The sequence below is a fragment of the Centrocercus urophasianus genome, unplaced genomic scaffold (genome assembly GCF_019232065.1).
Source record: "Centrocercus urophasianus isolate 14NV4802_14NV808 unplaced genomic scaffold, USGS_Curo_1.0 seq_43, whole genome shotgun sequence".
In the NCBI taxonomy this organism is placed as follows: domain Eukaryota; kingdom Metazoa; phylum Chordata; class Aves; order Galliformes; family Phasianidae; genus Centrocercus; species Centrocercus urophasianus.
The window spans coordinates 1,862,731-1,888,684 of record NW_024885011.1 but is presented as its reverse complement, the minus strand read 5'-3'; the positions used below and the strand labels follow the sequence as shown (position 1 = coordinate 1,888,684).

The following is a 25,954-nucleotide window of genomic DNA, read 5'->3' as shown; positions in this document are numbered from 1 at the left end:
TATCCCATGCATTCAGCACTGCTATCCCATGCATTCAGCACTGCTATCCCATGCATTCAGCTCTGTTATCCCATGCATTCAGCTCTGTTATCCCATGCATTCAGCCTTGTTATCCCATGCATTCAGCTCTGCTATCCCATGCACCCAGCTGTGCTGTCCCCTGCACCCAGAGTTGCTCCCTCCTGCACCCAGCACTGCTGTGCCACACTGTGCACTGGGTAAACCTGACTCTTCCTGGCATTTTCATTGCCCTTACCTTGATGGAATCTACTCCTGGGAGACCATGATGACACTTTTAAAAATTAATTAATTGAGCCTGCTTAAAAAAAGAAAACAAAACGAAACGAAAAAGCCCGTTTCATGTTGATCACGTCCTATGCAAATGAGAAATGTAAATATCATTAGGAAATCTGTTGCTCACTTAATTCCTTGCTGCTGTAGCACTGCAGAAGGCCTTTGATCTCCTCTCGGCGCTTTGATCCGCTCTTGGCCGTGGCTGCTGCGAGGGCACACAGCTCACCCCGTGCAAACGAGGAGCAGCGCCAGGAGCTGCAGCAGCCCCCACCCTGACCCTCAGTGTCCCCGCGTTGCCCCGCTGCACCAGCAGCCCCCACCCTTTCTATCCCCCTATCGCAACCCAGCAGTGGGAGCACAGAGCCAGACACATCCCTGCAGCTCCCTGCGGGCGTCTCGTTGGGCACAGCCCCTCAGCCCGCCCCGATCTACTCCTCGTTACAGAACGAGCCGCCAAATTCCATTAATTTCTCATTTAGTGAGGCTAAAGTGCTGATACATACATTTTAGCTACAGTGCTCTTAATCAGTTAATTTAACCAGAAACATTAATAATGTATTTCTTTGCCACTTGACTGCTCATCCGTTAAACGGCTTATCCATAGGAGAAGGATGTCACCCCTCGTGACATGGAGTACCTAATACAGTGCAAATGAAATAAGATTTTGCATATTTAATATCAGAACGAAGAAAGAAGGAGATGCCGTCTCCTGGGAGCTGCACTGTGCGGCTCGGCGCCGAGCTGGGCGTGCTGCCCTGGCAGGAGGAATTCCCTCCTTACAGGACAGATTTCATTTTCTGCTCGAATTCATCTCCTTGGCATTACTCAGCAAATACTTCTCTATCCCCATGCTGCACACTGGGGGTTGCTCTGATGCTGACGTCACCCCCAGGTCCCTCACCAGGGGGGCACAGAGTGCCCAGACCAAGGGAAGCTGTGTCCAGGGTTGGAGTGTTCTGTGGTAGCAACTCCTTAGGAAACATAGAAAAATTTGGGGGGGGGAATAAGTAGTTGTTGCTCTTTTTTTTTTCTCTGCAGTGATATTGCCTTTGCATTCTGTTGCCTCCATCACATTTGGTACTATTGCAGCAGCCATGTGCTGAGTGGGCAATCCTGGTAGTGGCCTCCAGCTGCACCAGGGGAGAGTCAGGTTGGATAGTAGGAGAAGTTCCTTCTCCAAGTGGTGATGCATTGGCACAGGCTGTGCTGGGAGTGCTGGGATCACCATCCGTGGAGGTGTTCAGAACTGGAGAGATGTGGCAATGAGGAACGTATGGGCACGGGGGTGGGGGGGAGCAGGGTGTTGGACTTGGGGGTCTGAGAGGGCTTCTCCAGCCTGAATGATTCTGTGATTCTATGACTGGACAGTGTTCACTCCATACTCAGTGCACAACTCAGGGAACTCCCTTTACTTCCCACTGGTGTTTTCCCACTTCTCCCCAAGGGTTCAGACCCAGCCTTGGGAACACACGAAGCAAGGCAGTGCCGTCCCCTGACTGCACCACTCCCAGCAGTGGAAGCAAAGTGCCAAACCTCCCCTGCTGGATGCACAGGCAGGAGACGTGCAAAGCTCAGCCTTGTGCTCACACCATCCCCAAACGGGGTCCAGCAGAAGAGGACAAAGTGCTGCAGGACGAGGGGAGGCAGCAGCTCTTGTGCTGCACCCAGTGAGAGCGATTTCAAACCGAGCACTTCTGCCAGGATGTCACACGGAAAGGCTGTCAGAAAGCTGTCTAAATGTGTTAACAACACTGTCAGCGGGGGAGAGAGAAGTGCTATCGGAATCGTTGTTCTTCAGAGCTAAATAACTCCGTGATTTTGTGCGGAGTAGAAGACGAGATCGCACCACGCACCGAGCGCTGAAGGAAGTTCTTGCTGAGGATGGAGCTGTTTGTTTTGTTAAAAAGGGGGAGGGAGGAGAAAGTGATAACCTGAACCACTCTGACTTTCCTGACCCGGCTTTCTGCTAAGCTGGAAGCAGCTGTGATTGCAACCAAAGGGTGAAGCAGAGGATGGAGCCTGGACACAGCTCTGCTCTCCTGGCACAGCTCTGGATTCCCACCATTCCTAGTTGGGATGGGGCAGCAGTGCGCAGGTTTGGGCTCAGCTGTGCACAGCCCTTCCCAGAGCTCCACATCCCAGGCACAGGTTGAGCCTTTTGCTTTGGGTTCTCGTTATGAATTGCTGCTCAATTCCCACCTCAGCAGCAGTGTCAGTGGCCATCCAGTCAGATCGAGAAACACAAAATGATAAGACACGAAGCAGATCCTAATTAGTGTGCTTTCTCATTTACTGATTGACATTCTCTGGAGAGCAATTAGCCTACTCTAAAGGGAAAAGACAAACATTTACTTAACCTGCCTGGTGATTGATACCTGAACTCCAAGAAGTCAGAATCCCAGCCACTGCTGGGATCTGATGACTCAGAGTTTCTCCCTGTGCCTTCCCCAGCTACTGCAGAAAAGCACAGAGTTGCAGTGCGTGGAGCTCACCCAACAACCCAACACTGCAACCCACCCCCACCCTGATCATCCCATCCAGCACTCTGCTCTACCACCAACTGCTAACAGTCAGTGCTGATGATGGAGAGCATCCAGCAGCACTCTGCACTCTGCACTGAGGCATCTCCCATGGGCTGGTTCCCAGATCTAGTTCCCATCATACCAAATGTGGGACAAAAACAAGGTTTTTTGGGGAAAAAAAAATAGATATATATGCAAACAAACACAGTCTGAACCTCAGTGTGAGCTGAGCAGCTCATAGCATTGCAAGGTGGACCTGTGTGTCATTGCCTGGGCAAGGAAACAGCAAGGTCCCTTCCTGGGTGTACTGTGCAGCGAATGCCCTCTGATCATCTGCAGGACACTGCACAGCAGCTCTGGGTGCTGCCAGCCAGCCCCACATCAGGGAGCAGCAGCCACTGATCTCCCCAGTGCTGGAAATAACTTCAGCAACACCCAGACGGAGACAGAAGTGGTTGAATGAGAAGCGGCCACACCAGAGAGCTTTTACTTTTACTATCTCTGATAAAACTGCTTTACAAGTATATAAAAGTGGAAGCTGCTCTGCTGTTGGCTTTTGACAGCCTGTTGGCTCTCCGTGTTCCACCCAAGAGGGGCACAGCACAGCTCCTACCCCCCTGCAGCCATTGCACCCTGCGGAGCTGACAGCCCCTCCGGGCTCCCTCTGCTCTCTGCACCAATGGGAATTCTGGTGTACCCATGGAATGGCTGCTTCATGTTCATTCTGAGGGTAAATGCTCAGTTTTCAGACCTTGTGCTGACTTTCCTGTGCTGCTCAGTGGAAGGCTGCTTGCTGGAGCCCTGCAGCACGTTGCACGAGGGGTACAGGGGGTCCCAAGTCTCCCCACGATCTGCAAGCTGATGCCATCCCACAAATCATCTCCACTTCGTTCTAACGGAAAAGCTGCAACAATTATTTTCATAATTAGCCGCCTTTTCAAATTAATGCCAGTTATGCTATGTAATCATGATGAAGATTATGCATTAATCAGCTGCTCCAAGCCGGTTATTAGGCTCTTTAAATAATGATTGCAATGAATATATCTGAAGGAGAGACCCAGAGCCAGGAGAGAGGCAGCACACAGCATCCCTCGGTGCTGAGCACTCAGTGGTGCCTGCTGCTGGCACCTCTGCAAACATGGATTTCACACTGTCCTGGTGTTTGCAGCACCCGGCAGTGCAGTCAGAGATATATGGCTCCTTCCTGCCCTCTTCCACTGCCTGGTACTAAATTCAAGCTATTGGGTGGTTGCACGGAAAATTTGTTTCTGTCAAAAAACCTATTATATCCAATTGGATGTCTGGAATGGGAATTTATTTGGGCTCAAGCAGCAGTAATCCACACAGGCAGACCTTCTGTATTGTGCCCTAATAAGACGTGCTGCAAAGGAACTCTGAAAGCTCGTGTCAGCTGCTCTGTGATCGATGTCACACGAAACCAGTTATCATTCCGGGATGATGCTGGAAAACACAAAAAAATCTTCTGCTACAATGTTCTGGGCAGTAAATCTTTGAACAGAGAGGATGAACCTCATGCTCACTTCATTCCTGTTTATTGTTTCTGGTGTAATATTGAGCAAGAATCTTCCCTACCCTGTGAAAGGTGGATGAACTACCAGTGTGTACAGCTGATAGGGGTGAATCCATCCCTCAATAGCCAGAGGTTACAGCAGGATCCAGTGAGTATGGGGCTCTGGGACAGCCATCCTGGGCTCCTGCCCACACTGCTGGGCGTTCTACAGTGACTGCTTGGAGATCCCATAGGATTGAAATGGGTCTCCAGAATCTTTTCTTTACTCTTCCCCCCATTGTCCATGTTACTACTGAGACCTAAAATATTTTTTCCCAGTGGAAACATTCAGTGAACAACTCCAATGTCTGTAATGAAATACTTTAGGTCCACCTTAAATTGGAAAGGAAGATTTTCTTCCCACTAACAAACCCAGAGCCCATCTGTTACCAGTTGCACTTGCTTATCTCGCTCATCCATTAATTATTTTGGTTTACTTTTTAATAAGATGGAGCAGGGTTTGTGAGCCTTTCCGCAGCTCTGCGAAGGGCACAGGGCTGTACCTACAATGATGTACAAGTGCATAATTTACAACCACCCCGAGTTGCTTCCATTAGGTTGGCTGTCAGCAGGGAATTGAGGACAAGACGTAGCAATGTGGAGCTGGGGAGCCAGGCAATGCCACGACATGAGCTCGCTGCCCATGGGGAGGTGTAATGGCACAAACAGCTCCTGAGCACGAGGAAGCAGCATCCGAGATGTGCATTACTGAGCTGATGTGCTGTGGGATAGGCAGATCTCTGCTGGTGTGAATTAAGGACTTGGATGAGCAAACACGAGGAACGATGGAAGACGGGAAGGGCACTGAAAGGCCATGAAAAGCAGCAGCCCAGCCCAGCAGCGTGCCCCTCCCCAGGGCTGGCCCTGCTCCCACAGCATGCCACTCACCTGCCTCATACACATACTCCAAGGCATCAGATTTGTCCCTGAAAAGCTGACACCAAAAGCTTCCCTGCAGCACCTGCCAATGAGCAGAACCACTTTATGATTCTACAGCAGCCTGGGATGAGCTGTTGGTCAGCTCGCTGATGGCACAGCTCCATCCGAGCCTTCTCGCCCTTGCTGTGTGCCACCGTAACCACAGCATCCACGGCTCCATCCTGCTCCTTTTGTGTTCCAGGAGGGATCTTTGAGTACACCGATGGCCCCAACACGCAGGTGATGAGCGCAGAGGAGCAAGCCTTCCGATTTTCTGCCAACATCATCAACAGGAACAGAACACTGCTGCCCAACACCACGCTGACCTACGACATCCAGAGGATACACTTCCACGACAGCTTTGAAGCCACCAAGAAAGGTGAGCAGGCAATGCATTCCCCTCAGCTGTGGGCTCAGTGCACAACTGCACGGGGCCGACCCTCCAAGGCACTGACACAGGGCAGCAACTGCTCCTTTTGTCCCCACAAAGCTCCTTTCAGTGCTTGCTTCTCATCCTGCACGCAGGTCTGTAGGCCACGCTGTGTTTATTTCATTGTAACCCCAGCAATTCAAACCTCCCCGGTGCAGAACGTCAGTTTCCTTTCTTTCAGGGCAGCTTTCCTAATGCCTTGCAATGAAGCAGAGCTGTCAAAAAACCCCACGCTGCCCTTTGATTTGGAGGGAGGCAGCAGAGGCGACAGAGAAATAATCTGTTCCTGTGAAAAACTTCAGTGTTTTTTTCCCCCCAAAATGCCTCCAGCCCTAAATGCAGTTGTTCTGCTTTAATTTCTCAGTGAAAGCTTCAGCGGAGCTCGGGGAAGCATTATTTGGCAGAAAAGAAACTCTATTAAAATTGATGGGAAAACGCATTTGTCAGGGCAATTTTGATCATTTCTGTGCTCATACCCAACACAGCCCTAATGGCGAGCTAACCGGGCAGCCCCCAGCCACACTCCCATTAAGAGGTAATTACCCTCTGAAGCATATTCAGCTCAGATCAATGGACATGAGCTGCTCCAAGGAGATGTCAGCCCCAGGCACACCCCATGGGATGAGCTTGGGGGGCTCAGCACAAAGGATGCCAAAGAGGCACCCAGTGGCTGGGTGGCCTGGCTGCAGGTGGGTGATGTCTTTGGCATCTCCACAGCTCAATCTGTCCGTTCCCCCACTGCCCCCACCCCACACTGCAGCCTTGCTCTGCTGATGGCCTCTCACCCCTTGCAGCCTGTGACCAGCTGGCTCTCGGCGTCGTAGCAATATTCGGACCATCCCAAGGCTCCTGCACCAACGCCGTGCAGTCCATCTGCAATGCCCTGGAGGTGCCACACATCCAGCTCCGGTGGAAGCACCACCCGTTGGATAACAAGGACACTTTCTACGTCAACCTTTATCCTGACTATGCTTCCCTTAGCCATGCCATTCTGGACCTGGTGCAGTACTTGAAATGGAGGTCAGCCACTGTGGTTTACGATGACAGCACAGGTAGGTGGAGGTGCTTTGAAAGGAGGAATGTGGGAGGTTTCTTATTGTGGATCCCATTTAGGAGGTGCTCCCAGGAACCCTTCTGGAAGCCAAATCTCACAGTGTGCAGAACACCCCGGGGTCCCATCCCAGAGCTTTTCTATCCTTGGGCACATAGAAGCCAGGGCTGGGACAGAGGGATGAGGGGGATCAGAGCTGCAGGGCAGTGCCTGGCCCAGCTCCACGGCTGCCATTGGGAATGCACTTTCCCAGCTGAAGGCAAAGGCAGTTCTGCAAAGTTTTTTTTGTTTTTTTTTGGCTAATTCTGTAAAAAAGTAGCTGACAAAGTTTTTCACTTAAAGAATGCTGTTGACGGTTAAATAAAGCAAAGAGCTGCACAGCGCTATAGATTAAAAAAGAGCAGAAACAAAAGACACATTGGAGAGCCTGTCCAACCTCATTCCACTAAACCAAATGGTTTCTTTAGGGGAGGGCTGATGAGAACACAGTTTGACATTCCTGTTTTGCAAATGTGGGTCACAGTATGTTCCCTTCGTGGCATATTCTAATGCACTTCTACTATGCACGGGGACTCGCTTTGCTTTTCCTGCCTGCGATAGGCATCTGCTGAACTCCTTCTTGCAGCATGAGATACCAATAGCTCCAGCTCAGCTGCATTCAGCACAGCTTTGTACATTCCACATAAAACAGGAACGAATTCTAAGGACAGCGAGACGGTTACAAGTTGTGATTAAGTGCCCGCTATGAACCACGCTATTCATAAATCTAAGTGCGTTTTCATTTTTTTCTTTTGCTGTTGCACATGATAAATACCAGGGATTTTAATTTGTCATGTAGATAATTATCACAGCCTGTCCTTTCTCAAGGGCATATTTGCTTAAGAAAAAGCAGTTTGACAACAGAGATGACCGAGGTTGGGAGCAGCCCTGTTCCCCTCTTCCCACCCAGCGCCAGGACCCAGCTCTGCCCTTTACTCTGATACACCTTTAGCATCCAGGGCAGGGAGGAACGGCTTGTCTGCATCCCCATTATTACCAAAAGGAAACAGCTTACTCTGATGCCCGCCTGCAGGGCAGGGCAGCCCATCCCGTAACGCTCTGGGTTTGTCTTTGTGCAATGCCTGAAGGCCTCATCCGGCTGCAGGAGCTCATCATGGCCCCATCACGGTACAACATCCGCCTGAAGATCCGCCAGCTGCCGCTGGACACGGACGACGCACGGCCTCTGCTGAAGGAGATGAAGCGGGGCAGGGAGTTCCGCATCATCTTCGACTGCAGCCACCTGATGGCAGCCCAGATCCTCAGGCAGGTGAGCGGGGGGACTTTGGGGACACGGGGGGACATGGGGACACGAGGGGTGGGGACCTGGGCTCAGTCCTGCCTACAGCAGAAGGTACAACACGTACATTCCATGCCAGCTCTCCTAAGGCAGCCTTTGGGCCATCCTGCACAAACGCCACAGTGGCACCGCTGAGGTCTCAGCCCCACTCCTTGCAGCAGGGCGGCAGCCGTGTCCTCCCAGGCACTGTGTGCAGTTCTTGCACTCTAACCAGATATCAATGATCTGCTGTCACCAGGCTCCCCCCCTCCTTCCCTGTCTCCTGCCTCTGTCACAGCTGCTGGCCCAGCTCCTCTCACCCAAGTGCCATTACGTGGCAGGGTCAGCATCAGACAGAGGGAAACATTTCAGGAAGAGCGCTGCTCAGATCAGCCCAGCAAGGCGCTGCCATACAGATTAAATAGATGCCCTGAAGGGCTGGGAAAGCAAGCAGAGAAAGAGACTTCTCCTGCAACCTGCTTGATGCAAAATGAAGAGAAATCAGAAAGCCTAGGAGGGATTATTAAAGAAAGCAATAGAAGGGACTCATTGTCTCCTGCCTATTATTTTAGCATGCTGGCTGTGCTCAGTGCTGTTCACTTATCATGTGGTTTATTATAGTTTATTGTGCCATCTGCTCCGCTTGTCGCTGCGAGTGCAGAGTGAGGAAGATGGAGGAGGGGGGGCTGCAGGGAAGGAACTTCTCCAGAGCCCTTCTGTGTGTCAGCAGGGTTTGCTCTTTTGTCAGCAGCAGCGGCCACTCCGTTCCTTTCCTTCCTGGACAAACAAATCACTGCAGGACTTTGTGGGAGAGCTCTGCCTGCTCATGGGTGTTATCTGTGTTCTCCAGCTATGCCCATTTCTGGTCACTTCGTAATGCTGTATGCCTGTTCTCTTGCTTCTCAGTCCCTCTGCTCCCCTTGGCAACTGTCTCCAAACAGCTGCAGCTCTCCACAGTATATAGATGTGCTGCCTTCACTTTGATGGAGTTCCCATCCCATCCTGGGGCTCACCTGCAGCTCCCACCCCTGGTTCACCACGGATTTATTTCCCCACCAACCCAGACATCAGCTGTGCTCGTGCTGCAGGAGCAGGGCTGGCTGCCTGCAGCAGGACAGAGCTGCCATCCACCACCACCTCCTGCACCTGAACCCTCTATTTACTCCTCTGATTTCACATGTCCTCAAAGACATCTATTTCTGCACCCAGGTGTGCAGCTCTGAAAGCCCCACAGGTACAAGGCTCTCGAAAGAGATTCCCAAGAATCTCGGGGTGAAGATGCACCCCAGAGGTACAACTTCAATGCTTGTGATCTCCATCCTTTCCTTTACCCGTGGTTTTTGACATCCTGCTTCTTTCCAAACTGTCACTTCCTTCCTCGGAGCGAAATTCTGCCCTAGTAATTTCAGCAGAAAACAAGGGAAGTAAACATCTCCTGGGGGACGTGAAGTTGCTTTCCCATCAGTGGAGATTTTAAAGTGCTCCTGCATGTGTTTTTCTGCAGAAAGCACGCTCACAGTCAGCACCGCAGGGAGAGCCACGACTGTCTCCTGATTATGGATTCAGAGAATCACAGAATCACTGAGCTTGGAGAAACCCTCCACGATCCCCAAGATCCAAGCTCAACCCCACCTTACCATGCCCACTGACCACGTCCCCAAGTGCCACATCCCCACAGTTCTGGACGCCTGCAGGGACTCCCTGTGCAGTCTGTGCCACTGCATCACTGCTCCTTGGAGAAGAGTTTTACTCCCTCCTTTCCCCCACTAACTGCCTTTCCCTCCTCTCCCCAAGGCCATGGCAATGGGAATGATGACGGAGTACTACCACTTCATCTTCACCACTCTGGTAACGTATCTGCTCTGTAACCCCAACTGTCCCCCAGTGGGGAGCTGCAGGGTGAGGGGTGGGATGGCGGGGAGGGCTGTGGGCAGATCTGGGCTGAACAACCCAGCAGAACCATCAGCAGCTCCATCACCATTACAGCTCCATCCTGTGTGCTCTGCAGAAAGGCCTGTGCACGAGATGAGCTCTGCTCTCATTATCCATGGGCCACTTCTTCCCAACACCAGGAGCCATTCTGGTCTGGGCTTTCCAGCTTGCTGCTTTTGTTCCCGCTCGGGATGCTATTGTCTACTCTACTGTTGAGTGTTGCGTGATTCTGAAAATCCAATTTATCTCTCTGCCTTTAGGAAAGCAGCAGACAAAACTAACCCTTAAAAACTGCAAAATTTATTTTTCAAATGCAAAAGACATTTTAATTACCCCTGCTACTATTATCTATTCCAGGCAGCTTTAAGCATTTCCCAGATAACCTCCTATTAATCAGCCCCAGCTGAGCCTAGAGTACATTTCATGTGTAGGTACAGCCTGGAGGCGGGAAAAGAAGAATTATAATAAATTAATAGATAAGCAATCACAATTAATGCCACTTTCCTGAAATAACAGTTATATCATGGGAAAGATATTTTAATCTGTCATTCCTTAAGGCAATGTTTTCCTAGCTTGCAACGCATGTGCTTCGGCGTCTACAGTACTAGACCCATGGGGTGCTAATGAATTAGTCTATTATGTTATACTGAATGTTTCTAAAAGGTCCCCAGTCAATAGCGAGTGCAGTGCATCAACACTTGGCACGGAATGCTGCTGCAGTGTGCTCAGCAGCACGGCTCTGCTCAGTGCTCCTGCAGCAGCAGCCCCAGTCTGGCCTGCCCTACAGGAGCACAGCTCTCTGTGCAGCTCTGCTATCCCATAATGTCCCGAGCACGGATGGTCCTCTGAGCCCAACGCTTCCAGGGATTTCCCAGCAGCTTTGGAAAGCAGCTCTTTGCAAACATGGAAGCTTCCCAGTGCCCCAAATGAAGCAAGGATCCTCCCATGCTTTGTGCAGAGGGAAACCACAGCCCCCGAGCTCAGGCTGGGGAGTGAGGACATGAGGATGTCGTGCATTTGTGGTGTGACTGCCCACTGCAGCTCCCGTGGGGAATGGCATCACCTGGGGAGGATCCCCCAGAGCCCCGGGAGCAGAACTGGCCTGAAGGCAGCGGGATGGAGGGGAGAATAAATCTGCAGTAAAAAAAAAAAGTGGCGAAAAAGAATGCTGATGAGGTGGAAAATAGAACCAGATGTTCCAATTTGTGGCTGTACAGGAGCGGAAAATGTGGGAGAAACTGATAGGGCAATTCCCCCCTGAGGTGCTCTGATGCTCGGTGGGGCTGTGCATTGCCCAGCTGCACTGGTGGGAGCACAGCCCAGTGCTGCATGGAGCAGAGGACCCCACAGCAGACATCTGCATGTCTGAGCTTATCAGCTCCGTGTGCTAGCGGTCACTGTAACCCATTTGAAAGTCAGCATACAACCGGGCCTGAGCACTGCCCTTTAATGAGACGTGAGGTTTGCACTTGCCATTTTTCAGCAAGAAAACAAAAAAAAACAACAAATGCCCACCCAGCCCAGGCCCTGCGCTGTGCTGTGCTGCCTGTGATGAACGGCATTGCAGGCTGCTTCAGCAGGTTACAGCCCAGCATCCATCAGCAGCCAGCCCGGGGCACAAGGTCATGGGGATGCACAAGGAGAGATCAAACTCCTAAATATTATGAAAGCAAAACAGCTGTAGGAACTCAGATCTTCCACTGAGCATGAAGTGCTGGCTGCTGGTGAGTGCTGATTGTGTTCTGCTTTGCTCAGGGCGCTGCATTTCAGGGCCAGTGTTTCTGCAGCTGCCTATGGGCAGAACAGAGCTTGTGTCTGGTGAGCACATAGCCCAGCTACATCCTGCTGGTACAGCCACAACATACAAAGCAGCTCCAAAACCTCTGGCTGCCATGCATCCCATGCCCCAACTACACCCATGCAGCTCTCCATCCCATCCGGACTGTGCAGGCTCTGGGCTGTGCCCTGGGCTCATCACTCACCCCCACACCAGTGATGGGGCACTGAGGATGATCCCTGAGATGGAGTCCATCTCGAGCTGAGCACCGGAGCCAGGAGATGCATTAAGGAGTGCCCGTCCCTGCTGTGTGCCAAGCCATGTCCACGGGCCAGCTGCCAGCAGCTCAGGGCTGCCTGGCTGGGAGAGTCTTTTTTCAATTGCATAAAGGGCCCTCTCATTCATTTGCAGACTGTGTAGCCTGGTTGGAACGTCAAGAGATGCATCTCCGTTCCTCTTTGATAGCTGTCTGCAAACTGGCACTCTGGATTCAGAGTCACTCCACCATCCCCAGCACCCAGAGGGCTCTGGTGTTCACAGCAAATTCTCTCCCAGCCTCCCAGCCCCACCAGCACACAGCAGCATGGGTTGCAGCAGGCAGCCCTGCAGCATCACTGCGTCCTGCCCACGTGCTCTGCCATGGCGCACACACAACACAGCGTAAAAGAGATCAACACCCTACAGCTAAATCCAATGTTTAACCCAGTTTCTCTCTTTTTAGGATCTTTACGCACTAGATCTAGAACCATACCGCTACTCTGGAGTGAACCTGACTGGTTTCAGGATCCTCAATGTGGAGAACCCCCACGTGTCCTCCATCATCGAGAAGTGGGCGATGGAGAGGCTGCAGTCTGCGCCCAAAGCAGAGCTGGGGCTGCTCGACGGCGTGATGATGGTATGGGGTGTGTGGGGTGTGCTGAGGGTACAGGGTGTCATAGGACATGGTGTCATGGGCTGGGGCATGGGGAAGTGGGGTGTGATGGTGTGGTGTGTGGTGGTATGGGGTGTGGTGGTGCAGGGTGTGATGGTACAAAGCATGGTGATGGTACAAGATACGATGATGGTACAAGGTGTGATGATGGTACAGAGCATGACGACAGCACAAGGCATTCAAATCCAAAGCTTTCACTACTGCCAAAGACAGAGCACAATGGGGTTTGTCATCCCAAGAAGCCTCCAGAAGGAGCAGAGCACATGACTGGACTGGGTCAGGCAGTTCGCTGAGATTGATGCAGGGAAGAAGAGCCACAGCTATGCCCAGAGACAGCTTCTGCCACAGCTTTGATGACTCCTTTTAGGGCCTGATGGCAGCTCTGCTCCACCGAGTTACGGCTCGGAAGGTGCAGCACCTGCTCACCCATCTGTCTTCCCTGCAAGTTTGTCTCTGGCCCCGTAACTGTTGACTGGCTGCCTCCCGATCCTTCCCACAGGTAGCACAGCTCCCAGACTTTCATCTTGAGAAGGCTCCTCATATCCCTCTATTCTGCTTTATTTTCCTTTGGAAGACAGTCTCATCACTCTTCTCCTTTTACACTGCATGCAGGGGTGCAGGAGGGTCTCAGCACTACACTAATTCCCCATGAAACTGCCTTGCCACATCCTCATGCTCCTCTCCCAGCCCCAAACACACAAAGTCTGTCCCCACTGCTGTGCCAGGAGCCTGCAGGACACACACTGCCCACTCATCACGCTTGGGTGCTGCAGCCATGGGGACAGTGCCATGCTGGAGGATTTTCTTCATGGCCACATCCTGATGGATGTTCCCCTTTGTTTGCTGTGCTACTTGTTTCATTGTGCTGTACACTATTCCGCAGCTTTGGGAAGCTAGCAAACAATGTATTTTCCCCAGCAGGATTCATCACAGCAGGATGTAAAATTAACCCGATGCCCTTGAGCACTTTGGAGGAGAGATGGGGCACCTTATGGTACCCAAAGCCATCACCTCACAGAAACAGAAAGTTCTCCCTGGTTCAAAAACTGAAATGTAGGCAGATGTTATGTAGCTGTGATGTGCTGGCTGGGTCATTTTGGAAAGTTCTCCATGCACAGGGACAAGCCACTTTGCTTTTCTGGTTCTTCTTTCGCTTTGTACATGTGCGCATGGCTAAGATGCTCTCATGTAAGGCTGCTTTACCCTCCTTAGACTAAGCAGATGAAATAAGAAAGCTCTGTTTCTATCTCCTACATTTAGAATTAGCTTCTCCATTTGACAACACAGCAGCTAGAGCATCAGGAGCAGCCCGGATAGACGCACGCAGACAGATGACATTGTGCCAAGCTCTGATTTCAGGACAGAGCTGTGCTCTTTCAGCCTGAAGAACAGAAACCCGCCCTGCTGCATCTCTGCCCTGTATGCACGGGTGTCACCAGCACCCTGCAGAGCCACAAATGCTGTTCCCTTCCCTTTAGACAGACGCGGCCCTGCTGTATGATGCTGTGCACGTGGTGTCTGTGTGCTATCAGCGCGCCCCGCAGATGACGGTGAATTCCCTGCAGTGTCACCGGCACAAGGCCTGGCGCTTCGGCGGACGATTCATGAACTTCATCAAGGAGGTGAGAGCCCGATTTGCAGCTCTAATTGCTCAAAATGACTGCAAAGATTCTGCAGCAGGAGCAGTGAGGCATACCTGCACATGTAACAGAGGGTTTCGTGCTTCCAGGGCTATGAAAACTTTCCCCAGGACCCCACGTGTTGCTCTGGCTGCAAAGAGTCCTTTGTAAGAACAAATGAAGGCAGGGAGATGGTGCAAACCTGCCAGTGTGGCTCTGTAGGAAAGTCACCTTTTTACCCCCTGGCCTTTGGGAACTTCTGGAGCAGTGACTTTTTGCGTAGGAAGTCAGGGAAGCAGCTGCAGCAAAGGACACATGCCCAGGGTTGCACCTAAAAGGTTGGGCACAGAGTCCCATAAGGTCCTTAAACACAAAGACAGAAGGACACTGCTGGTGTCAGGGTGCTGCAGCTTGCCCTGCGGACAGCCCTGCACCCAGCCTGGGCAGCACAACCATGCAGCTGTGGGAGCAGTGAAAGGAATTGCTCCCATCACAGGCAGAGAATGAACCTCCTCTTAATCGGCTCTGAAGATTGTATCTCTTCTATCTCTGCCTCTCTCTCTCCCCTATTTCATGTTTTGTTCCCTTCTGTGGAAAGCTGCTCCAGCTGGCTGCCAAAAGACAGTGTAAATAATTTGTTTGGTTGGTTCCTTTTGCAAATTATCCTGAGCTCACACGCCAGTGCCCTCCTGTCGTTTCCCATTCTGGCACCAACACAGCACAGTGCAGAGATAAGTGTGCCCCTATTGCACCCTGAGCAGCACTGCCACACACTGTGAGCACGGCTGCAGCGATGGCCACAGTGCCACCTGCTGAGGTCACACTGCAGGAGTGCCAGCACTCCCACTGCTGCCCACTGCTCAGGACATTCAGGCTCCCATTCCCCTCGGGAGCATCAGCATCCTGCCAAAAGCAGCTCTTAATTTATGAGCTCAAGCAGAGCTGTCCCAGAGCCGGGCTCCCCGCAGCCCAGCATTTATCAGCACCGCAAGGATAAATGCAGCCCGCAAGGATGCTATGATGAGTGCAGGAGTTTTTTACTGAGTCATCACAGCCCCAACAGCTGTCAGACACAAAAGGTGCAAACAAAACCAGCACTGGGACTGCAGAGCGCTCTGAACATCTCCATCTGCAGAACACAGCGATGGAGGTGGTCATTAATTAATCATGTTCTTTGGGGAGAAAGAACCAGGAGTGGGACTAATTAAAAGATAGTAGAGCGGAGGGCAAGAAGCTTATTTACGATACCAACTGACAGCCCTGTGTTTTTCCTCTCCCCTCCAGGCCCAGTGGGAAGGACTCACCGGACGCATCGTCTTTAACAAGAGCAGCGGTCTGCGCACAGATTTTGACTTGGACATCATCAGCCTGAAAGAAGATGGCCTTGAAAAGGTAGGCAGTGTCTGTCCTGCCCCAGCACAGCTCTGATGCGGAGGAGATGGCTGGTGGTTGCGTTGCTTCCCTGTTTTCTGGGTTTTATATAAGAAGGATATTTATTCTGCAAGATTTCTCTGATTCCTCTCCACGCCTTTGCTGTGACTCACGGCCCCGGAGCAGCGCATGGAGGATTACAGATCCCAGCTGCAGGAGTGCTTGTGGCACTTCTTGGGGACACGGCAGAGCGTGGAGCAGAAGGAATGCTCAGATCAGCCATTAACCTCTGCTCGCCCAGCCTAAGGGGGGGATAAAACCCATCCCACCCAGCTCCTTGCTTGGTTTGCTCACAGAACAGCAAACAGCTTCCTGAAAGCATCATCTTGGTGTGATTTCCGCAAGGAAAATTGCTTGGAAATGGCACTGACTTATTACAGGCTAGATACTGGAGGATGCGCTGAGTAGTTTAATTTGCCTCTGTGTTATTTAAGGGATGATAAAGAAAAAGCAAAGCGTGTTTTCTGGCTGTCCCAGCAGCCTCAGCCTCTTGTATTGCCGCAGGTCTCAGGGGCACAGACACCATGCTGGTCATTGAGTGGTCACTGGGATTTCATTCCCTTTTCTCCAATTACTTTTCAAAAGAAAAGCACCAAAGCCTCTAACACAGCAGTCTCAAGGTGAGGTCTGCTTGTTTAAGGTAAAACAGAGAAGCCTGAGGCTGCCTCATGGCCACCAATGACCTCCACCAGACTCCAAACCCACACACAAAGACACCGAGGGCTCCCAGAGCCCTTTGCAGAGTGATGCTGAGTGCTGGCCCTACTAAGGGCTGTGCTGCAGGTTTGCAAGCTCCAGGGCAGCCATTCATCCCCTCTCTGGAGCCATCTGCTTTCAGACACACACAAGGTGATGGGCTGGCAGCAGTGACAAGGCACTGAGCCCTGTGCCCATGGGCATGGACAGGGGATGGATCCCACAGGGACACCAGCTGGGAGCAGTCAGGAGCAGCCTGCAATCCACCGAGGGGAGAAGATGCCTCCTCAAGTTGGGGTTGGGATCAATTGCAGTGCTCACAGAGTGTTTCCATCCCAGCTCCCAGCTCCTATCCCATCCCATCCCAGCTCCCTTCTCTCCAGCAGAAGCTGTCGTCACACTTTCACAACACCATAGTAGCTCTGTGCTTGCAGCAACAAATCTCCAGGTCAGCAGAGCCCTCCCCTAGCAATGCATTTGTTGGTGCCAAGCACAGAATAAAGAAAACATTATTTCAGATAAACCCCGTGACCCCCAGCCCCATTTGCTCGGAGCCCATCTCACACAAACTGAGCACACGTTGATCTTTGTACCCCGACTGCTTCTTTTTCCCCCCTAGAGTCTGAACGAAAAAAGAAGCAGCACCAGCCAAAAAGCAGCTTTCTGGAGTGCTGGAGAGGCACTGCACAGTGCATCTCCACGTTGCACATCTGTCTGCCACGCGCTCCATAGGACCGCGTTGTTATCAGTGCTGTGTGCCTCACGCCGCCCGCAGCTCCATGCATACTGCGTGCAACTTTTGTCTGCAGCAATCCTGGCATCTCACAGCTCACCACCTCATTGTCTGAAAGCTTCCTGTGGGCTCAGGAGGGGCTCTCGAGTATCGATGTCAAATCTCTGCTGTCAATGGTTAATCTGAAATAACAGAATGCTGAACAGCAAACAAATCCTGCTCGGGTTCTGCATTATGCAGAGCAGCTTATGTCTGTTGAGCTTTAGGATTGCACTCCTGATCCCGATACCTCCTGGATGTTCCAGGGATTACCAGAGCATTAACTAAACCTAATTACAAGTGCTTTGACTATCTGAGCCGCACAGCTCTCTTAAGGCACTTGTTTTCTTTTTCCTTTTCTTTCTGTCATTTTGTTAAATTCATTACTTCAGCCTTAAGTTCCGTGGATTTCCTTTTCCTGAAGAAGCCTCATCCCACAGAGCTTTGAGTAGACGAGGCTCATTCAGACCCCCTATTAGCATCATTAGCAATGCTGACCTTTGCATTGCAGCTGCTGGGACAGAAGGGAGACGGAGAGCAGAGTTTCACCTGAAACACTCAGAGCCTTTCACAGCACTCATGGAAAGTCTTCTGGAGTTTATGAGGTTTCTTTGCCAGGCAGCATCACCCATTACAAAGCCTGCTGACCCCACACCGCGCCGTCACGCTCCTCCAGCCTCCGGTGCTGCACGGTCTGGGTTAACAGGCTTAGAGCTGCCCAGCCAGCTTCTCTAAATAGAGACATGTTTTGCTATTTCTGGGTCAATAGACACCTTCAAAGCCTAACGACTTATTGAAATTGACAGCTGGAGAAAAGCAGAGCACCTGGAAGAGCCAGGGGGGTGGAGGAGATGTGGTGCTCCCCGCAGCTCCTGGCACCTTCCTGGGAGGGCTCCACTCAGGGAATTAAAACCAAATTTGGATATATTTTTGCTCCCTTTGATTCTGCTCTGCTTTGGCCCAAAGCTGACAGCCAATGTGCTCTGACCACCCACCCCACGCAGTGCAGCTGCAAATGGTGCACTCAGCTCCAAACGCTGCTGCCTTCCCCCAGCTTTGCCCCGCGCAGCACACAACCCATTGCACAGCAAGCAGTGACCCATGCTGAATGACAATTGCAGATTTTGGTTGGGTGAAACAAGCTGATGTCAGCTTTGCTTCCAAAAGAAAGCAACTTCCATTTCCAGGGAACAGTGCTGGTGTTCCAGCAGCTCACCTCCTGTCTGCTCGCTTCCTTTCAGGTGGGTACATGGAACCCCTCCAATGGTCTGAACATCACCGAGATCTCCAAGGGACGAGGGCCCAACGTCACGGACTCACTGAGCAACAGATCTCTGATTGTCACCACTGTGCTGGTAAGAAACTGCAACTCTTCCCCCTCTCTGCCCTGAGCTCAGCACACCCTCTGCCCCCCACATGCGCCCTTGTGGAGTCAGGACACCCCATGGAGACCCCCACGGCTGCCAAGTGCCCCCATCAGGGATGCTGTGTTCTGCACAGTGATGCCAGGAACAGCCCCAGACCCAGGCTGAGCTGTGACAATCGCGTTTCTTTCCCTCTCCTAAGCACATCTTTGATAAGCCAGCTCTGAGTAATGCCATTACCCAGCAAAGCACGGCTGCTTAGCGGGCCCCTCTGCTGCCAGCTGTCACGCTGCATTTTGTCCGCACGTTGGCTATTGGATTTGATGGCAGGCATCAGATCAGAATGAATTTTTATTTTCTATCTAATGAGTTATGACGAGTGGCTTTGGTTTGGATACGGCTGTATCATACAGTGAAGGTTCGTGGAGTTACCACCACGAAGGAGCAAGGAGCACCAACCCCAGACAGCCGGCTCACAGCCACATGGTCCTCCTGTATTTTTGGGAAGGGAGGGTGGAGAGCTGCTACTGGGGGGATCTCTGAGGCTGAAAGCTTTAGGCTGTGCAATCCGTGAGACTGAGGGCTGTGTGTGGAGCAGTGGCAGGGGGTGCAGCCACAGCTCCCCAGCAGATACAGGTAAACAACAGCCAGATCAGGAGCTATGGCACAAGTGCAAGTGAAGTGACAAAGCAAAAGGGAGGGGGAAGAGAGGGGAAGGAGGATGTGTGGGGGGCACTGGGAGGTGCAGGAGCCCGCAAGGGTGAGGTGAGGCCATGGGACTGCAGGAAGGGCAGGGGTAGATAGAGCTGAGAGCTGGGCTGAAGCTGGGGAAGGCATCTGCTGGGCTCAGGATGCACTGCAGGGCCTGGAAACGTCCACTTGGGGTGACCCTCCAAGACCAGGGTGCAATGCAAAACGATGGGGACCTGTGAGCCATCTGCCTCTGATATCCTTCTCTCGGGCAGTGCTTTCATCCCATGCTCTGCAAGGACGTACAGACTGCAAAACATGCAGACAGCACCAGTTCCTACGAACTGCACTGCGCCAGGGGCTGCGCACGGGGTGGGGGGACCCTGCAGCCCACAGGGGATGCACTCAGCCCCAGTCTGCAGCCACTGCGCCCTCACAGACCGGGCTCTAAAAACCCACATCCTTAAACTGTTTGTGCATTTGCACTCTGCCTTTGTCCTGCTGTGCCGGAAAGCCAGAGGAGGAGCCTCAGAAGGGGAAGCACGAAAGGTTATTTTTTCCCCTTTTTGTTCATATCGCAGCAACTTGTTGGAAGAGAAATATTACCCCAGCAGCCAGCACCGCTCTCCCCAAGCAATATGGGAACTGTGAAGTTATGAAATTGAGGGCACCTTCACTGAGAAATCGATTAGCAAACCGAGAGAGCTTGTGAATTGGATGTCTGGCCATTTTCAGTAATAAATTGTGAAATAGTCCGTGAATAAGTGGTTCACAGAGTTCAGAATTACCCCCTAGGAAATGTTTGAGACCTGCAGATGCATTACTGAAGCGGGCGCCGTGCTAATGTTCGGCGCTTCGGCTGTTAAATATGTATGTAATCCCTACAGCGCTTCCCAAAATTAATAGTGCTTTACAGCTGCTCTGGAGCTGCCGTATTTATATCCAGACCCATCGATTGGACCGATCCACAAACAAAGCACTAATTCTAGAGATAAAAAAGAAAGCCGGGGAGGAGGTTTGGGGGGGGAGACAGGGCGTAACAGAGCTGCGTGCCAAACTCAGCCCCGTCACAGCGGTGCTCCTGCATCGCTCTGTGCTTCTGCAAACGCTGCTCTGTGCTGCAGGCAGACACCAGCCCCAGCCCTGCTCCCCAGCACGGTGCCGGAGCCCAGCCCCGTCGGCAAGGACACCAGCCTTGTGTGCAGTCCTCACTGTGGCCATCTATCAGCTGCTGCTACCTCTGCCTGCCTCCCAGCTCCTGCCCGCTGCTTCTCAGCCTTTGCCATTCCCATCTGTCATCCCCTCCGTGTTTCCCCCCTCGGGCTGCCCTTGTGCCCCCCGTTCCCTGCCCTTGGTGGCTGCCCATGCCTGATGCCATCCCAAGCCGTGCCGCTCGCTGCACCCACACCTGCTACCCGTTGCCCCATGGGCATGGAGCACTTCTCCAGTTGGAGCTGCTGCCCCAACCTCCCCACTCCCCAGAGCAGAGCACTGCATCCCATAGGGAGCGCTTCAAAATGGAACAGAACCAAACTGGGGGATCATTGGGCTGCAGCAGCCATGCACAGAGCCTGCTGGGCTCAGCCCCAGACCCACAGCACGGTGGGCACCCGACCGTGCAGGACTGGCGCTCTTATTCATCCCTCTGACCTTGCACTGCCCCTCAGCACTTCATTTCAGAGCATGAAATGGATATTTTTGTCCCTGAAATCCCACCAAATGGAAAACAGTTGGCCGCTCAGAAGAGACAAAATTAAATTTTGTGGGGTAAACAAGGTTGCTAATTAGCTGCTGCGCTGTGCAAAGTTAATTTACTCCCAGCGTGTCCCCGTGCCAGCACAGCCTGGCGAGCTGACCCTGGAGCCAGGCTGAGCCATAATGGGGTCTGTGCTGTCCGTGCCCAGGAGGAACCCTTCGTCATGTTCCGCAAATCTGACACGGCCCTGTTTGGGAACGACCGCTTCGAGGGGTACTGCATCGACCTGCTGAAGGAGCTGGCTGTCATCCTGGGCTTCACCTACGAGATCCGCCTGGTGGAGGACGGCAAGTACGGAGCACAGGACGACAAGGGTCAGTGGAACGGGATGATCAAGGAGCTCATCGACCACGTGAGTGGGGCACGGGGCTGCGGTGGGGCTGGGGCACAGCGTGGCCAAACCTGGGTGGCACAGCCGGAGGGCATGGGCAATGTATGGGGCACAGCTCTCTCTCCCCATATCTCCATTTTTAATAAGGCAGTTTACAAAAGCCCACTGACGCCAACGCAACTCCAAGGGCAACCCTGCTTTTGCAGCTGCCAAAAGGTCACCTAGCCTGAAGCCAGGACACACAGCCAGCAGATGCTGAGCTCCCAGTTGGGTTCTGCCTCCAGCACACCCCATGCCCCCCTCAGGGCCACTCAGGGCTGTGGCGTTTGTACAAAGTTCTCCTTCCTGGAGAAGGTCTCTGGAAGAAGAGATAGGACAGAGTTCACTCTGGTCTCCATTTCCCAGGTGCTATAGAGCACATCTCTCCCTCCTTCAGCCCTGTCCCAGTGGTGCAGCACTCGGACCCCCTCCCAGCCTCACTGACACCTCCCAGATTCATTGGCTGCACTTGCAGAAAAGAGACAAAAATAATCTCTTGTACGTAGCAGCCGTGATGCTCTTCCAGGCCGTGTGAGAAGGATGCATTTGCTGGGTGAGTCACTTCGGTAAATGAGCTTTGCTGTGAGCAGATAACAGAGCATTGTCTCGCGGTGAGACGGCAGAGCTGGGGCTTAGAGATCTAGGTTGTGTTTCCAGATTTGTCTTGTCTGCCTTAAATGACATTGGACAAGTTGCTTCTGTGCAGTACTTGCTCCATCTGTAAAATGCAGATGATAATGATTATGTCCCTTAGAGGGACACGGTGATGCTCCGTCAGTTTGAGAAGCACACGGCAGTCCTTAGATGGCTCATCCTGGAGAGGCAGGAGGATGGCAAGGGCGCACGAGGACAGCCCTGGGGACCAGGACACGTTGCCTCACAGGGGAATGTGCCACAGGCTGTGCAAATCTGCCTCTGTATTTCTGCTTCCAGACAGGTTCGTGCAGACTTCAGATTGAAGGGTCTCTTACACAACAGCCCTGGCTATTGTGTGCCCTGAGCAATGTGTGTGACATGGATGTGTGACATGGATGTGTGACACAGGCTGTGTCCCCTGGTAGCGTGCCAGATCACAGCATCCCACAGCAGGTCCCCGCTCCCAGCACAGCATCCCTGCTGCAGGCTGCTGGGGAAAAGCTCTGAACAGGAGATGAGATATGGGGAACAACAGCCGCGCTGTCACTTAGTCTGACCCATGTCACTTCCAATGTCCTGCAAGACATTGCAGGGCTCTCAGGGGCTTTTCTGATCTTCCCAAGACTGGAAGTGACAAGCTGAGAAGATACGGGGAACAACCTCATTAAGTCATGCCCTGAATTCACGGTCAGTCTGCACCGAAGCATTTCTTGGCCTCTTAATAAAACAGTACATTAACATTCAGCAACAGCAAAGGGCCAAACCTCTCTTCTTGCAGGTTTCCTTGCAAGCAAGCATCAGGCTTGCACTCTGACAGGTATGGCTGAGTGCACACCGGGCAGTGATTTACAACCACTGCCCAGACCCTGTCTGAAGCCATTCCGTTCCTTATCTACACGTCATTGCTTTTTACAGCAGTGTTTATGTAAAGCATTAAAAAATGAAACTGCAACCAGATGCGGCCCTTCCTTAGCAGCAGAGCTCCTTCCTACCATGCAAGGAGAGGAACAACACCTGGTCAGTGCTCAGGAGGGTTTGAACCCATGTCATAACTCTTATGAAAAGTGCTGGAGATGGCATTCAGACACAGTGATGGGAACAGCGCTGCCCACACTGCAAGACTGACATCAGGGCTGACCGTCCTCTGCCATCTCCATCTCACCTGTGCAAAGCAGGGGGGTCTTTGGGAAGTCTCAGCACATAGGCAGGGGTAGCTCCCACCCCACGGGCCCTTCTGCTAGTGCTGTGAGATGCCCAGGCAGTGGGGCTGCTTAGGAGGTGTGACAAATGAGTTTTGGGGTGTGGTGGTGCTCAGCTCACAGCAGTGCACAGAGGATGGGCTGTTTGCACAGCTTGCTGCACTGCTGCCTTTGGAGTCGCGCATCCTTCCGCTGTCCCTTCTGATCCAGACATGCCTGCCCATAGGCAGCGATGCCTTGGGCAATCCGCCTTTGTGCAATTGCTTTGTTTCACTCTGGCCTTAAGCATAAACAGGAAGAGCAACAGCAGTCAGAGTCGCTCACAGCCTGACCCCATTTGTGCCCCCAGGAGCAGATAAGCCCCAAGCAAGCAACTCTCTGCCCTGCTCCCGCCTGCTGCTCCCCCTGCGCAGCATCACCCACCCTGCCCTGCATCCGTAGGCAGTGAGCAGCGAGCTGGCAATGGCACATCTCTGCCCTGCATCAGCACTGAGCTATTACTGCTGCTTATTCATAGGAATTATTATTGATACAAGCAGAGCTGCGCTGCGCGCCGTGGCCCATCCATCCCGGTTCTAAATCGTAGCTGTCTGCCAACAGAACGGCTGCAAATCTTCCGTGTTGTTTGTGGGCAGAGCCACATAAAACCACAGCGTGAATTGTTCTGGACATTTTGCACAAACTCGTTCACAAATAAAACTTGTCTTCTGCTGAGACAGTACATATCAAATTTCCATTCAATCTGAAAACTTCTTGTGGGAATAAAAAAGGCGTGAAAAATAATAGGGTTTCTAATGGAAATCCCTGCCAATGGTAACTATAGAGAAGATGTAATGTCTATCCTTAGGGACGATTTATGACAGCTGATTTAACACTTTCACAATAAATGGGCATTTATTGACAGTACATTCTGGCAGAAATACATATTGCACCACATTGCCACGTTCCCATTAGCGCTGTGCACTGGTGGGTGTTTATCTCAAGTGCTGCAGAGAGGGGATTCATCTGGGAGCCACGGGGCCAGCAACAGGAAAACCAATTGCTGGCGGATGAGGCTCCTCTTGTTTCACTTCTTATTTATGCCCTGGAGGAACTTCAGTGTCAGAAGATGGCAGTGAGCCCCAGCAGCGGGTTGCACCCCTCCTCTGTGCCCAGCACTGCTAATTAGGAGCATTCAGACTGATCAGACCGATGGAGCGGCTGATTGAAGCTCTCTGTGGTGTGGGGAGCAGCCCCAGCTCTGTGCTGGCTCCCCGCTCTTCCCTCCCTGGTGCATCCCTAAGAACTCGGTTGCTGTCACTGTGATCCCTGTGACACCCTGAGGTGTTCCTGTTCCCTCTCTGAGGATCTTCCCTAAAGAAAAGATTGGAAGAGCCTCAACCCTCCCCACTTCAGCCCAGCTCCCTGCTAGGGTTCCCTGCCAGCATTCCCAGCACAGCGGTGGGCAGAGCTGTGCCCAGCAGGACAGCTGCACCTGGGGATGCCCTGATAGGGGATGAACGTCTGGGTGCTGCCAGAAAGGACCTGGATAATAACCCAGCAACGCATGCACTATTTACCTATCTCTCAGGCAACGCACACCTAATTAGTTTATGTAAACACTGAGCTCAGATTGGCAAAATAAGCACCGAGGCAGCTTACTTTCTTGAATAAATATATGTCCTGGTGCTCTGCTCCAGGGGCTGCAGAGCTGTAGCCCAACACGGCCCCACAGAGCAGAGCTGCAGATGGGACTGCACGGTCCATGGGAGCAGTGCAGAGATCTGCAGTGAGCTCAGGTCCCCTGCACGGAGCACACAGTGGCACAGCACCAGGGCTGCCCTGCTCTGTGTTGAGAATGTTGGCTCCCTGGCCTCAGTTCAGAGAAGCACTTGAGGAGATCCGTAGCACTTGGAGGGGTGTGCAGGCTCCGAGAAGGCAGAAGCGTGTGCTTAAGTGGCTTTGCTGGATAAGGGCCTTTAAGCTGTTGGCACTCACCATAATTCCTCATTTCTAATAAAAGCCATCTAACCGTGCAGAGCACAAAGCTGGGGATGGGAGAAAGAAGCATTCAGGGCCCAGTATGTGACACCCAGATCACGGTGGCACAGTGGCACCAATGGCAGCTGCACCCTTGGAGGGCTGATCCAGCTGACCCACAGCCTCTCCATCAGCAAAGCCTGAATCAGAGCCACCTCCAGAAAAATCTGCATTGAGAAAAAGGGCATCAAAGCACCCCGTCCTGCCCTGAAAGCTGTGGGCACAGCACAGCCTGGGCTGCTGCTTCCTTCTGTCTGTATGCGACACGTGCTGCTGAGGATGTGGGGCTGCCATCAGATCATGGGAGCTGCTGAAATGACACGGTAAAATTTTATTACTGTGCTAAAAGCGTTTTGATCCTTGGGCATCCATGCAGATTTTTCTCTTTTTGTTTTCTGTGGCAAAGCACAAGCTCCTGGCCGGCATTCTGCTTGCTCCATCATTCTGACAGTTCTGGCTTGCAGGATCTCACGCAGGTGGCTGCTGGCCCTGGCCGCAGCACTGCTCATTTCCTCCCTCTCTCAAGAGTGAAATCCTTCACTATCTCCACCAGCTTCCCCTGCTCACATTGGGACACACGCAGTGCTAGGTTTGGAGAGCTCTGGTGAAGGCAGCAATGACAGAACCTCTGCACCATTGCAGCATGGGCTTTGCTGTGG

At 52.3% G+C, this 25,954-nt stretch overlaps 1 protein-coding gene across 1 annotated transcript in view; it reads left to right on the top strand.

Annotated features, from left to right (window-relative positions):
- GRIK3 (glutamate ionotropic receptor kainate type subunit 3) overlaps nucleotides 1-25,954 on the top strand; it is a 68,897-nt gene that overhangs the window by 30,743 nt on the left and 12,200 nt on the right. Inside the window, exons 2-10 of the mRNA XM_042833909.1 lie at nucleotides 5,507-5,683; nucleotides 6,529-6,786; nucleotides 7,913-8,094; nucleotides 9,898-9,951; nucleotides 12,534-12,707; nucleotides 14,222-14,365; nucleotides 15,647-15,754; nucleotides 18,503-18,616; nucleotides 21,220-21,423. Coding sequence (XP_042689843.1) covers nucleotides 5,507-5,683; nucleotides 6,529-6,786; nucleotides 7,913-8,094; nucleotides 9,898-9,951; nucleotides 12,534-12,707; nucleotides 14,222-14,365; nucleotides 15,647-15,754; nucleotides 18,503-18,616; nucleotides 21,220-21,423 — 1,415 coding nt within the window. The remainder of the gene's footprint in view (nucleotides 1-5,506; nucleotides 5,684-6,528; nucleotides 6,787-7,912; nucleotides 8,095-9,897; nucleotides 9,952-12,533; nucleotides 12,708-14,221; nucleotides 14,366-15,646; nucleotides 15,755-18,502; nucleotides 18,617-21,219; nucleotides 21,424-25,954) is intronic.